General features: G+C 35.7%; 1 protein-coding gene across 1 annotated transcript; it reads right to left on the reverse strand.

The window, feature by feature from the left end:
• Positions 1 to 46: 46 nt before the first annotated feature.
• LOC148698114 (uncharacterized) lies at positions 47 to 8,493 on the reverse strand. Its single transcript, XM_088691244.1, has 5 exons — positions 8,205 to 8,493; positions 1,945 to 2,009; positions 1,732 to 1,857; positions 1,179 to 1,340; positions 47 to 891 (listed from the first exon to the last, which is right to left on the reverse strand). Exons 1-5 carry the CDS (start codon positions 8,491 to 8,493, stop codon positions 460 to 462), a joined length of 1,074 nt encoding a protein of 357 aa, XP_088547370.1. The 3' UTR covers positions 47 to 459.
• Between the last annotated feature and the right edge of the window lie 7,313 nt (positions 8,494 to 15,806).

Below are 15,806 nucleotides of genomic sequence, written 5' to 3' on the forward strand. Positions count from 1 at the left end.
TATAATGCGTCTATGTATGATGTTGTGTCATCTTTGCAAAAGTAGGTGTGAAATAATAAGTACTGCAGAAATATCCATGATTTAATTTCGAATGTCTCAAGATATAAAATTGCATTAGAAATTTGATCTCATGTCTGTTTCCTATCATAAAATCTTAAGCTATCCTCATGCAACAACAAGTTCAAAATACCGACCCCTAATCCAAAGCGCAAAATCCATAATAAGTTACAACATAAAAACAACGACGATAACAGGTCCAAGGTCTCGTTTACGGGCATATCAAACGCCGATAGAAATCTTGCACTGTGGGCTTGCAAACTGAATAACACACTTCTTCTTCAAGTCAAAAGCTCATAATAGACCTGAACAAGTTTGAAACAAAAGATATCAGTCTACCCTTGTCAGTGACTTTGTATGTGTGTGCGTGTATGTGAGAGAGAGACAGAAATAGAGCTACCCCTATGTCGAAGGAACAAAAGGGATGATGTCAATAGATGTTCCTGGACCCAGCATTGACTGCGGGACATTCTGACCAAAACCCGGTAGTGAAGCAGGATTGAATTTCATATTAAAACCCGATGGAGAAACATTCTGGCCAAAATCCGGTGGAGAAGCAGGGTTAACATTCTGACCAAAACTCGGTAGAGAAGCAGGATTGATGCTGTTTGCACCAATGAGATGACCTGATCCACTATTAGCCGGAGTTTCCAAGAGAGCAGATGCAGGTGAAGTGCATATCTCATCGTTCTTTGCCTTTGGAGGAATCATTATCAAGGGCGTAGCCTTTGTAATGCCTGCATTTCCTGGCACCCTCGATGGGTAAGAAGATCCGGCCCGGCGGCTCTTTTTCCTTTCCTTTCTGGTACCTTGCTCAAAACTTCCAACAACAATCTGATAAATCAAAACAATCCAAATTAAGAGTGACAGTAATTATAAAAGTTCTGCTTTAAATGTAATGGAACTTCAGAGTGATTGTGAAGAGGACTAATTAATTCTTGAAATCCTATAAAACTATCAGATCAAGCTAATAGTTTAAGGTCATAAGGAATTACCACAAGCACTTTTTAACTTGAAAAAACTAGAGTTCGTAACAAGCATTAGGTTTCCAGAATAGTACGACGGGAACTGTAAAAGCAAATTATGTAATTCTACTTCCACGGTCAAAAGAAAGGACTTACTTGAACAGGCTCAGCAGCTATCATAAAACCGGCTACAGAACCACCGAAAGCCTTCCCATCATGATTAGCCAGCAAAACGTTTATCATCCAACTTTTTTCAAGTGGGTTTCGCGTTGAACCATATACAAACGTTCCAGATAGAGAGAGAATCTGAAATGGACCCTGCATGAAGGAAGAAAACAAGGAAGAAAGAATTACTCTAGCCATGGCTTCATTTTATCTCACCAGTTTCTTAGTTGCTAATCATAGTATGCTTCACTGAACAAGGTTCAAGCAATTATTTTCTTCATAAAATACCAGTTAAAATGTTAGTCATGTCAGGATCCAGTTCCTTGAGGTTTAACACTAACATGCGACATGTTCATCGTTCCAGTTAAAAGTTTTATGAATTTTCTCAACTAGTGGTCAACTTTAACCAACTGATGTCGTGTTGAGTTCGAGTTATGTTTGGAAATTGTAACCTACTAACTGCTAATAAAAATCTACAAATCAATTGAAATAAATGAATTAAAGGAAAAGGAATTGGTAAAAGAATTCCGTGTGAGAATCATGCCTTGAATCTCAGATAAGAACCAGAAAGTTTGCGGATACAAACGATAGAAACCACACCCACAGCAGAAAGAATGCACATTGCTCGATTAGTTGATTGAGATAATAAAAGTAACTGACTAAGAATGTTCTGCAAAAAGAGAAAAAAGAACATAAGAATTGAGAATAACTAATCAAAATGGCCTTGAGACATTCTCACAGATGTATCTAACATTACCTCCCCACGCTCAACAGTCAGTATATGAGGCATTAACTCTCCCAGAGCGGGGTACACAGGAAACCCACCTGCAGAAACAGTAGTGGATGTTAGAACGAAAATATGCTCATATAACAACTTACAGAAGTTAAAAGATTTAACTGGACAACAGCATGTTAAGCTAATAAATGTTACAACTTATGTGTGTTATTGCAACAAAAGCAAGCAGGATTGGCGTAGAATGAGGAAGAGAAAGAAGAACAAGGAATTTCGAACTATTTAGGAGTAAGCCAAAAAAATACTCAAATTGGAGTATCATACTTCCCGTTATGATCCTTGTAGCTAGATTAGTCTCTGTTCATCATCAGAAAAAAAATAAAAAAAATTCAAACTGGGAAGAATTAACTCGAATCATCGCTGGAATCGGTGATCATTGAAAACCAAAATACACCCAATCTCCCTAAAGTTATAATCTGTAACTATCCAATATAACAGGACAAAACTGATCTTCGACGTAAGAGCTTGCAAGAGATGAAAAGGTTTTCTTAAATCTAATAGAAACCATGCACCAAAAAGCTTTTGATAGGATAATAAGTAAGCTTTTAATAAATTACTAAACCAAATAGATACGAAAATCTTCTTTCATGAAAAGAAACCACAGACACTAAGAACCTCCCAAGTCATATAAATAACATTAAAAAACCAAAGTCAGATTCCTGTCCTAACCTGCATAATTCCACCTATTTATCCCAAAATCCAACAGTAGAACAACAAAACTTATCTTTATCACCATCGGCACCAAGTAACTAGACACAAGAGAGAAAACCAAACAGACACATATGACAGAATCGATACAGTAACCGCAGTGACTTGTGGAAGAAGAAAGAGACAAAAACAATTACAAGCTTACCTTATGGAAAATCAACTGTTGATTTCTAGTTCAAATGGTTGTTTGTATATTCATTCATATGTGACAATTATAAGTGAGGGCTTTTTATAGAGAGGCCGAGCAAGACTAGCAGCAAAAGACAAAAACAGCTACAAGCCACTAAAATAGGCCACTAGTTAAACCAACTAAACTAGATACAAGTTTCTAGGTAAATCATGAATACCAAAACTATGGAGAAAGATGCATGGAGCAACTGCAACACAGCATGGGAGGGATGGAGCTACAGGTGCAGCTTTATCCTATTCACCAAGTGACACAAGGATGCACAGTGGCGGCTGCAACTCACATGTGAGTAGATGAAATTGCAGATGCAACTTGTACCTTGACCACTGATGACTTCTTTCAACACACCTCTTCAAGTTGGATTAAGGGGGTTGATTGATCCAAGCTTGCAAAACAACCTTTGAAATTGAATAGCCTCTAGGGTTTTTGTGAAAATATCTGCCAGTTGATAATGGCTTCGAGTGAAGATGGTTTCAATCACCTTGGCTTGAACTTGGGCACGAATGTAGTGGCAATCCATTTCAATGTGTTTTGTTCTTTCCCGAAATACCGGATTCGATGCAATGTGCATGGCATCTTGTTTATCACAGTGCAAATACATCGGTTGAGTGTTTGGAAAACCTAGGTCTACAAGAAGACTTTTTAACCAAATAAACTCACAAGCAGTGGATGCCATCGCATGGTACTCAGCTTCGACACTTGACCTAGCTATCACAGCTTGCTTCTTGCTCTTCCATGTAACAAGATTGCCCTCAACGAAGGTGCAAAACCTGTGGTAGATTTGCAAGCAAGGGCATTACCTGCCCAGTTAGCATCGATGTAGCCCATAATGTGAGTTGAACCATTTTTCTTCATGAGAATGCCCTTTCCCACTAAGCCTTTAAGGTACCTGAGAAGTCTTTTAACCATTTCCCAGTGAAGTGAGGTAGGAGAATGCATGAACTGACTAATGAGACTCATTGCATAAGTGATGTCGGGTCTCGTAATAGTAAGATAAATGAGTTTCCCAACTAATCTTTGATAAGTGCTGAGATTAGTTAGTGGTTCTCCTTCAACATCCAACTTGAGCTTGCTGACTAGAGGAGTACGAGCAGGTTTGGAGTCCATCATTTTTGCCTCTTCAAGAAGACATATTTTCTTTGATTTAAGAACAGACCCTTATTAGAAATAGTCATCTTAATCCCAAGAAAATATTTGAGAACTCCCAAATCTTTGATTGCAAATTTGTGGTGAAGAGATTGCTTGAGAGCATGAAATTCATCAACATTATCTCCTGTAATGATCAAATTATCAACATATATAAGTACCACAAGTTTACCAACTGAACCAATTCGTACAAATAAGGAAGAATCATCATGACTTCTTTTGAATCATGTAGCTTCCAAAACTGAGCTTAGTTTGGAGTACCATGCACGAGAAGATTACTTAAGTCTGTTTATGGCTTGTGAAGTTTGCAGACCATAATAGGTTCATTCTCTTGAGGATGCCCTAGTGGTAATCTCATCTATACCTCTTCTTCGAGGTCACCATGAAGAAAGGCATTCTTCACATCCATTTGGAACAAGGGCCATTCATGATTAACAACCACAGAAAGTAGAACTCTCACAGTGTTCATCTTGGCAACATGAGCAAATGTCTCCTTGCAATCAATGCCATATGTTTGAGTGAATCCTCTAGCTACTATTCTGGCCTTGTGCCTTTCAATTGCACCATCAGAGTGAAATTTAGTCTTGTAAATCCACTTATTTCCCACAACTTTCTTCCATTGGGGAAGCTTGACAACACTCCATGTGTGATTATCATTCAAGGCCTTGAGTTCTTCGTGCATTGCTTCTTACCATATTGGATTGACACTAGCTTCTTAAAACTTTTAGGTTCAATTTCATTTGACAATTGACTAAGGAAAGATGCATGAGATGGAGACAAGTTTTTATAAGTAATAGCTTGAGAAATAGGATGCCTTGCAGTATAAGCAACATACTCTTGAAACCTTGCAGGTGGTTGCCTATATCTGGTAGGGTTTCTCCTAGGAGCAATCACAATTTCTTGGAGTTGATCTTGAGCTTGAGAAAGATATGTGAGATTTTCACAACTCACATGATCATCAGTGTGATTAATATGACGCAATTGGGAGCTACATTCATGTACTTCAGCTGGAGTGGGAAGTGGAAATGAATCCAAGAAACTCTCTCCTTGCAAAATAGACTCAGAGTTTTTTGGAAAATAGGGAGTGAATTCATCAAATCTCACATCTCTGGACACTATGATTTTTCAAGCACTTGTAACCCTTCTAAGAACTCAAATAACCCATGAATACACATTTAGTAGCTCTTGGTTCCAATTTGTCACGGTGAGCAGCTTGAATGTGAACAAAACAAGTACGCCCAAAAGTTCTAAGATGAGATACATCCATGGTTCTCCCTTTAAGGATCTCATAAGGTGATTTAGAACTCAGTATTCGACTAGGCAACCTATTAATGATGTAAGTGGCAGTAAGAATGCCTTGGGACTAAAACATCTTGGGAATATTCATTTGAAACATCAAGGACCTAGTTTTTTCCAACAAATCCCTATTTTTTTCTCTTGGCTACACCATTTTGTTGTGGTGTATCGACACAACTTGTTTGATGCATAATTCCATGTGTGCTTAAATAGGTAGACATGAAGTTAGATGTATACTCAGCACTATTGTTTAACCTAAGTGTAAGTATTTTGGAGAGAAATGAGTTTCAACAAGATTGTGAAAGTCTTTAAAAGCATCAAACACTTCACTTTTAAACTTTAACAGATACAACCACGTTGTTCTAGAGTAATCATCTACAAAGGTAACATAGTACCTATACCTATCAAATGATTCTACCCTCGAGGGACCTCAAACATCGGAGTGAACTATTTCAAAAAGACCATTGGTTCTAGACTTGGATGAAACAAAAGGAAGTCTAGTAGCTTTTGAAAGTTGACATGTCTCACTTTCATGTGAATCTTTACAAAACTTAGGAAACAAAGCAGACAACACTTGTTGAGAAAGGTGAGCTAATCTTTGGTGCCAAAGCTGGTGTTCTTGATCAAAACTTAAACTGGCAAAAGGCTCTTAAGCAATGTTGATATCCCTTGACAGGTAGTACAAACCATTTAGATTGACTCCTTCACCAATCTTCCTCTTGGTGACTCGATCTTGAAAAACAACATTGTGAGGAAAGAAAATGGCTAGACAATCTACGGTTTTTGTGATCTTTCCAACGGACAACAGTTGGAAAGGGAAAGAAGGAACATGAAGTGCAAGTGACTTGACCCTATCACTCATCAAGTTTATCTTCCCTTTACCTAGAATAATTTCCCCTTTACCACTTGCCACAGATATATGGCTAGGTTTATACAACTGTGTATACTCATGTAAATTGGATGCTTTGTTTGTCAAATGGTCAGTGGCACCTGAGTCTATAATCCAAACATCATGTGAATGACCTATATTTAAAGTTGTGGAAAGTGCACTTGTTATACCTCAGATGTCTCTTTGTGGTACACATTCTGAATCATTCAAGAATCCAGCAAATTTCCCAAGTAAAGCAGTGAGATTTCCAGGGGCTTCGTCCTCACTCTCAGTGCTTCCTTTTTCCTTAGTATATAAGCAGCAAACTCATTTATTAAATCAACAGGATTGGATGTGAAATTTACCAGTCCATCAGAAGATGTGCTTGTTGCATGAACAACCTGTTTTCAAACTTGGGCCTTAATTCAGGATGTAGGATCCAACACTTCTCCCTCAAATGACCACCACCATTGTAGTCAATGCACTTCCAATCTAACCTTCTTCCTTTGAATTGCTTGTCCCCAGCTGATTTGTGGTTGACAGTGAATGCTCTAGCTTCAAAGTTGGTCTTGATTTCCACACTCATCACTTTTCTGCGAGTTTCTTCTCTTTGCACACCTTGACATACACTTGCAAATGATGGTAGCTTAGGAGTCATCAAAAGGTGACTGTGAAGATCTTCATACTCTGGTCCCAAACTAGCCAAGATTTGAAAAACCTTATCTTCATCAGCTCTCTTTAGAAGCACATCGGATTCAGTGGTGTGCGGGCGATACAAATCTAGCTCATTCCATATGGTCTTCAAGCTTCCAAGGTGTTGAACAAATGCTTGATCACCTTGCTTTAAACTAGCAAGATTCTTTTTTAGTTGGAACACATGAGCAGCGTTGTTTTGACTCCTGTACATCTCCTTAACTGCTTCCTAAAGAATATACAAGGATTCTAAGTAACTGAAAAGCTCAAACAACTTGGGCTCCATGGAGTTAAGCATCAATGGCATAACCAGTTGGTTATTGCACAACCATGCATCATAAGAAGTAGAGGTAGTTTCAAGAGGTTTAATGCTGCCATTGATGTACCCTAACTTGGATCTTTCTCCTAAGGCAAGCGTGACAACATGGGACCAAGGTAGATAGTTGAATTCTTTCAACAACACGGAGCACATCCTTTGATTAGGATTAATCTCTCCAGGAATGATGTTGGAAGTTAAGGTAGAGGAACTCGTAGCCTGTGAAACCAAAGGGTTGTCTTCTGCCATTTTTTGTGGGATGAATAGAAGGAAAACTTATAGTAGAGAAAAAATCAGAGGCAGGCCAATTATGGTTCCTGTTTTGATACCATGTTGATTTCTAGTTCAAACGGATGTTTGTATATTCATTCACATGTGACAATTACAAGTGAGGGCTCTTTATAGAGAGGTCGAGCAAGACTAGCAACAAAAGACAAAAAACAGCTACAAGCCACTAAAATAGGCCACTAGTTAAACCAACTAAACTAGATACAAGTTTCTAAGTAAATCATGAATACCAAAACTAGGAAGAAAGATGATGGAGCAACTGCAACACAGCATGGGAGGGATGGAGCTGCAGGTGCAGCTTTATCCTATTCACCAAGTGACACAAGGATGCACAATGGCAGCTGCAACTCACATGTGAGTAGATGAAGTTACAGATGCAACTTGTACCTTGACCACTGATGACTTCTTTCAACATCAACAAACACAAAATCTAATAAAATTCCTATCTATATGGGATTTCAGTGGAAAACAGCAAGAGAACTCACCAGTAGAAGCAAAGGGCTTCAATTTATTACTCGAACCTTTAGGTCGCCCCTTTTTTCTTTTTGGTAAAGTCTCCGGAGACAAATGCGATAAGGTGGATGGATTTGGTATTATTGCTGTACTATCTGCATCATCATGCTCAATTTTCTTGCCTTTTCCTTTACTATTGGTATTGTTGGAGTCCAATATTATTGGTCTTGTTGCTAATCCATTGTTGTTTCCGAAGACGACAATATCTCTTCCTGTTTCCTTTAGCCCTTCTTTGGCGGCCCTCGATCCATTTTCTTCATACTCCTTCATCCCATGTTCATCTCCATCAGATTCCAACCTTACTCGAGTTTTGTCACCATCAAACTCCAACCTCACTCCAATTTCATCAGTTGACTCCAGCAGCAGCTTCATTCCATTCATTTCATTGGACCCTAAGTTCATGGTTGAGGATTCCATGAAAGTCTCAGTTGCATTGGCGGGCTCACTATCAGTGAGCGGGGTCTGAGGAAAATAGTCAGTGAAGTTTTGCTCTTCCATGGATCGGTTGGTTCTGCACACAAAAAGGAAACATAAAAAATTACCGAAAATGAGGAGGGAGGCTTGATGTATGAACAGAGAATAGTTCAACAATAGTTTTGTTTGTAAATTAAAGGTGCCAAAATGGTGTTCTTTCTTCTTCTTTTTTCTCAATTTTTTTTTTTTTTAGTTGGTTGAGATTTTTTTGAGCGTATATAATTTTGGTGAAAGGGTGGAAAGCTTCCAATTCCTAATGTTGTTGCCTTCTTTATTCTAGGTCAAATGAAACCCTTAATTATTTTCGTTTTGATGTAAACAAATTTCACTTGTATCTCAAACATAAAGATTATAAACCCTATTCTCTAAAAAGAAAATGAGAGGCTGAAATATCTTCGTAAATGCCTCCAGAAGGTGACTACCGGTTGATCTCTTTTTTCAAAATAAAAAAAGTAGAGTTGGGAGGGATAAAATATGCAAGTGGTAATATTCATCATATATATATATATATATATTAACAAATAATATTATCTACACTAAATGAATTATCATAATCAAACTAAATCCTAAACAACAAACAAGACCTTCAAGTCTAAAATTTTGACTTAAGACTTGTGGACATTCATGGACTCCTTCAAAGTAGTATTCAATCAAAATATAATTTGCCACTAGACTATGCTAAGTGGCAATGCCACACCATTCATAGCTTGCCATGTGTTATGCTTTAAATATAATTTTTTATATTTAAAGCTTTATAAGTAAAACCAAAAACAAAAATAAAAAAAATGTAAAAAGGAAAAACTGAACAGTGGAACTATAAAGGGAAATTTTATTTGAACCCACATTTCTTATCTCTACACCCAACTAAATAAATTTATCTACCAAACTTCCAAATTTGTCCTTGAATAAATAAAAATGAAAAACTAATTTTATAACCCTAAAGCACAAACAACAATAATCTCTCTACACCCTTTTTATTTAATCCGGTGAACTCAACCCTTCTTATAGAGAGAGAGAGAGAGAAAAAAAAAAAGTGTAAGGGTATGGTGGGTGTCAACGATTTTGGAGAAGGGTTGCCGGCGTTAGGGTTAGATTCATCGGATTAGATAAAATGGGTGTAGAGAGAAATTTTTTATGTTTGTGTTTGGGTTTATACAATTGTTTCTTCTTCCTTATTTATTTAAGGGTGAATATGGAAGTTTGGTAGACAATTTTTTCTAGTTGGGTGTAAAGATAAGATAGTTGGGTTCAAATAAAATTTCTCAACTATAAAATGAACTATTTCTTAAATAATCAAACTTATTGAAGCCCCAGTTCAATTTGTTGTTGACCACATTCCAATTTTCAAATGCAAAGTTCATTATAAAAATTTGTGAATAGAAGTCTTGGAAGATTTTTTCATCTAAAAAATGGAGTATATTCGAATTTTAGGAAGAACCTTAATTTCCAAAAAAAATTGGATTGCCTCAAGGCTAAAACTCCCAGATCACAAAGTAATAATTTGGATTGCCTAAACATTGCAATGCATGAATGTCCAGCTCCATGAAAACATTTTTACGAATCTCCTACTAATAAGGATTTCTTTTTATCAGCAAAACAATTGATTAGAAATTTAAAGGATCATGCCCCAGCAGAGAGAACAGTCAAAACACCATAACAAACCGAAAGTTTAAATTGTTTGCTGAAGGACAAGGAAGACCATCACATAATACAGAGTTCATATCAATATATATATATATATATAACTAATATCTTCTTAAAATTATTAGAGTTCTTTATTTGTTCTAGTCATTCTTATATTCATTGTTACACTGATATTCTTATAGGAGATAGATATATGAATAACAATATTCAATTATATATAGTCCTTGAAGAAAAGAAAAAGTATCATATTATTTTTCTTGTAATACCAGAGGACCAAGGAGAAAGAACATGACATGTTTTGAGTGGGTTGTAGTGTCATTCAACATAGCACAGTGACAAGCTAAGCTCCATGCAAAATTTTCTCACAAACAAGACCTCGAAGTTTAAAATTTTGATTTAAGACTTGTGGACATTCATGGACTCTTTCAAAATAGTATTCAATCAAAATTTTGCGGATGTGTTTTTTTTTTTTTTTTTTTTTTTTAATAGAAGTATGTTTTTATCTGGTAAGATATAATTTACTGGAAATTCATCATAGAACAATTATTCAAAATTTTCTCAAAAAGGAAAAGTAATGCACTCCGAAAGACAATTTGTTGAGTTTAATAAAAAAAAACGAAAAGGGCAAAAAAAAAAAAAAAAAAAAAAGAAAAAAAAAAAGAAGAAGACAACTTCGAATTTTAAAACAAATCACAGTACTCAAAAAAACAAAAGGAGATATAGTGAAAGAGAAAAATGTGTGAGAGGTAGAAAATAGTTCACCAAACTAACATTCATTGTTTGTATATATTATTTGGTACTACGATTTAGTGATATTCCTTATCATCCTTAAACTCCAATGGGAGCAAAAAAAATTTATTTTTTACGTTGATATTTAATGGGAAGAAACTAGCATTAGTAGCACACAATAAGCAAATATTTTTCAGTGTTTCAGGCACACAACTTAGTACACCAGTTGTAATAATACAACTGATTGGAAAATTAAAAAAAAAAAAATTTCAACTAATTGTATTATGTGTATCGTGTCGTGTTCTCAGCTCACTGAAAAATTTATCCATGATAAGGTGACTAAAAGCATTATTAGTGCCTAATAAATTAACAAGCTTCCAACATTAGTTTAGCAAGATTGGTTTCACTTAATATTATAGTTTAGTAGTATTCATTTCTTTTTGTAAATGGGAGGTCTTAGGTTCAACTCATGTTGATGGCGAGTTTGATATCAAATTATAATAATTAGTTTATTGTGGGGCTTAACTCAATCCCTCATATCTTACTATAAATATATCATTGTATTAAAAAAAGAGTTGAACACAAACCCAAACATTCCATTTCGTTCAGTTTTAAGAACCGAACTGCCAAACAAAGGTTTAATTGTTGGTTAAAAGGAGACAAACTTTTTAAATTCCTTCAATTTGTTGTAGACTGGGCTTGACAACATCTCTGAAAGTCTAGCTATATTCAATTAAGATTTTAAATGAGTTTTAACATTCTATATGTATTCAATTCGAAATTGATTTTTAAGGATTTTAAAAAGTTAGTGAATTTAAGGGAATTGGAGATATTTCACTGCTGATTCAAGGGTAGGGTAGGGTATGGTACAAAAGGTCCTCGGACTTCTGGGCGGTTTTGTGTATGTTAAGCATTTCAAATCTCACCGCTCCCCTTGAAAATTTCAAGAATTGACTCAAAACTTTACATAGAATCTCTAGAAATCAATTAAACTCCATCAAAATCCATACATCTATAAATCCTTTAAAATCCCTCAAAATCCAAATTGAATACACCCCCTTAAGTAATCGGACAAGTTCCTCGAGGCCTAATAGAGTTTGTGCCAAGCACAAAAATGGTATGACATAGAAGATCATCTAGAAACTCTCAAATAATATAAAATTTTGTTAAATCTTCGACTAGAAGGAATCGGACATCATAGATCTGCTTATTTCCTTGATGCTAAACATAGATCGAGCCTAACAAAATAAAAAATAAAAATAAAAAGAAAATCAAACATTGACATTAGAATAGATCTTCTAAACACAAATAACAAAACAACAAAGATAAATAGAACATGCAATTAAATTCAACCAACAAAATAAATGTATATTATTAACATACCTTCTAATCAACGATGAATGAAACTGCATTTGAAATTTTAATGCAGATACTAATCAAATAGTAGAATGACTTTAAGATATCAAGGGAGCATATGGTTAGGGTTTACAAGACAAAGAAGAGTTGGTGGAAGAGAGATTGGTAGGGGCTTCTTGGAAAGTGAGAACAGTGTTTGGCTCGATATGTATTTAAACTAGCAAATCAAGGGTATTTGGGGAATAACGGGGATTGTGAAGATAAGGTTGATACTTTGTTCTTCAAAATTATCGAGAGCGGGAAAAAGGCGGCTGGTGGGGTTGGTGGGGTTAATGAGGAGAAAAACTTGTGTGGGGCTTTGCTTGCCATTGGATTTTGCTGAGTGGCACTACAATCCAATCAAAATTTGTCACATGGCAAGTCTTAAATATTATCTTTTATCATTCTTTTATATTTAAAATTCTCATAATTATTTTTCCTACTAATTAATATGCATCATGAGATTAATTTGATGTATATTTTTCTTCTCCCCCTCCCTCTTTTTCTTCCCAAATTTTCCCTTTGGTACTTTTATGTTTTGCCGTGGAAGTCTTCAGTTTCTTCTCTCTCTCCCAATTCCATCATCATGTTAAAGATGGATAATCAACCAAAATAGTTGTACTTCAACCAAAATAAAGTGAAGGATAACCATGAAATTGTGAAACGACCTACTCGATAGTATGGAGTGAGTCTGCAATATTGTATTTAGAGTTTGCTGCAAAATATTCTAATCCTTTATAGGAGAAACATAAACACGCAAATTACAACTCAGAGATATATAAAACAGGACGAGCTGTTGGGCAATGAAATTGTGCTTATAATTGAAAAAAAAATTAATAAACAGCTTTTGTAAAAATAAATAAATAAATAAAAATAAAGGAAAAAAGAAGTATAGGTTTGGATTTTCCTCTTTTTTTTTTTTTTTTTTCATTTCATGATAGTTGGAGAAGATGACTTTGTTTTTGCCCCATATTCTTATGAAGGAAGGAAATGCACAGAGTGGGGAAGAAGCCGGCAGAGAGAAAATTTGAGAAGAAAAAGGGAAGACAGAGGAGATCAGAGGAAAAATGAAATCTTGAATTAATCTTATATCAATTAATAGGAAATATAATTATAAAAGTTTTAAATATTAAAGAAAAAAAATAAAAGATAATATTTAAGACTTGCCACGTGGCAAGTTTTGATTGGATTGTAGTGCCACTCAGCAAAATCCAGTGGCAAGTAAAGCCCCACACAAGTTTTTCTCGTTAATGAGGGATGTATGTACATGGGTTGCAGTAGCGCAATTCTTAACAATTAAGGAATCTTTTAATATTAAAATTCTATTACGCCTTCGCTTTTAATTATAACTATTTCCATTTCTAATACTATTAATTAGTAATAAAAAATAAATAAATTCAGGGTATATAATTAAATGTCTATTGTTAATATAGGGTAAATAACATTTTACCTCCTTAGGTTTGGGTGCAATTGCAAAACATTTCTATCTCATACATTTACTTATATTTCATTTCAATATCATACATCCATTAAGTCTTTTGTCAATTTAGATGTTAAATTATAGTGTGGCAACTGTGAGTCCCACTTTTTGTTGATATGGCTGTCAAATTTATGCCACATGGACACAACTAATAAAAAATTCTAATTAACCGTTTATTAGATGAATAATGAAAAGGGTCCACCCTACTTCTCGAGCAACCTTGCCATCTTCTTCTCCAACTCAACGATAGAATGGGCTACTCTAGTGGTTGGAAAGAAGCTCGACGATGAAGTTTGGGCGGTTTGGAAAAGGAGGTTGGCGGTAAAAGTTGTTGGGCAGGTAATTAGGTTGCTAGGATAGGCAAACAGCAGGGAATTTTGGATGCGATTGTGAATGAGGGTGTGGCTGGGAATATAACGGTGTGGGTGTGGCTGGTGGGGGGTGTAGGAGGAAAAGGGATAGAGAAACGTAGGAAAGCGGAAAGGTTTTTAAAACTTGAAAAGACTCTTCTAATTTCTGATTTCTTCTTCTCACACAAAACTCATTACACTACATGGCTTTTATAGCCACTACAATACATCATCATTTATTTAGGTAATTATAAGGTTCTTGAACATTGAAACATCTAGAGAAATCATGATTAACTCTAGAAATTCCAAACATCACGACTCGAGAACTTCTATCCTTTCTTATCCCTGATTTATGACTCTTTCTTGTAACTGAAATTTGGGTTAACCTTCCAACATTGCCTCCCTTAAACCAAATTTGCTTTTGATTCCTAGTCTTGCAACATCTCGCTTGAACACTAGTCCACCAAGTGGTTTTGTGAACACGTTTGCCATTTGTTCATCTGTTTTGCAATACTTTAGCTGTATAATTCCCTCACTAACAAGCTCTCTTAGGAAATGAAAGCGGATGCGGATGTGCTTTGTTCTCCTATGTAGAACAGGATCTTTTGAGACTGAAATTGTTGAACTATTGTCACATAACAAAGTGGTTGGACCCTTTTGTTTATGCATCAGACTCTCCAAAATGCCAAGTAGCCAAACTGCATGACATCCTGCAAAAGAGGCAGCTATATACTCCGCTTCCATTGTAGAGAGGGCAATAATCGGTTGCTTCCTCGAACTCCATGAAATCACGCCACTTCCCAGACTAAAGACATAACTTGAAATGCTTTTGCAATCATCAATACTTCCAGCTAAATCACTGTCAATATAGCCAATAAGTTTCACTGGAACATTTGCTTCATAAAAAATGCCATAATCAACGGTTCCTTTGATGTATCGCAAAATTCTTTTTGCAGCTTCCCAATGATTTAAATGTGGCTTTTCCATAAACCTGCTCACTAGACTTACTGCATACATGATGTCTGGTCTTGTGGCCGTTAAGTACATCAAATTACCCACCAAACTGCGAAACTTGGTGAAATCAATAAGTCTTCCTTCACCATCTTTACTTAGCTTTAGGCCTGCAATGCATGGTGTCACTACTGGGTTTGCATTCTCCATTCCAAATTTCTTCAAAACTTCTTTTGCATAACTCTCTTGAGAAATGAAAATGCCTTTCTTAGATTGAGAAACTTCAATACCAAGAAAGTGATGTAGCTTGCCCAAATCTGTCATCTCAAATTCTTCCATAATAGAGAGCTTAAAACCATTCAATAACTCCAAATCATTTCCAGTAAAGATAAGGTCATCCACATAAAGACTTACAACCATGAAACTTCCTTGTGAGGTGCTTTTGACATAGAGGGTATGTTCATACGGACACTTCTGAAAACCATGCTTTTCGAAGTATGAATTAATACAGCTATACCATGCATGTGGTGATTGCTTGAGCCTATATAACGCCTTCTTAAGCTTGTGAACTTTATTTTCCTCTCATTTCTTCACATATCCAAGTGGCTGCTCCAAATAAACTTCTTCTTGAAGGACACCATTCAAGAACGTAGACTTTACATCCATTTAAAAAATTTCCCAATTGTTTTGTGCAGCAAGGGAAAAGATCAATCGAATAGTATCAAGTCTGGAAATAGGAGCAAAAATTTCAGTATAGTCTTCACCTTCCTTTTGGTTATAACCCTTTG

The sequence above is a fragment of the Pyrus communis genome, chromosome 3, assembly GCF_041283825.1.
Source record: "Pyrus communis isolate YQ-2024b chromosome 3, ASM4128382v1, whole genome shotgun sequence".
Taxonomy (NCBI): domain Eukaryota; kingdom Viridiplantae; phylum Streptophyta; class Magnoliopsida; order Rosales; family Rosaceae; genus Pyrus; species Pyrus communis.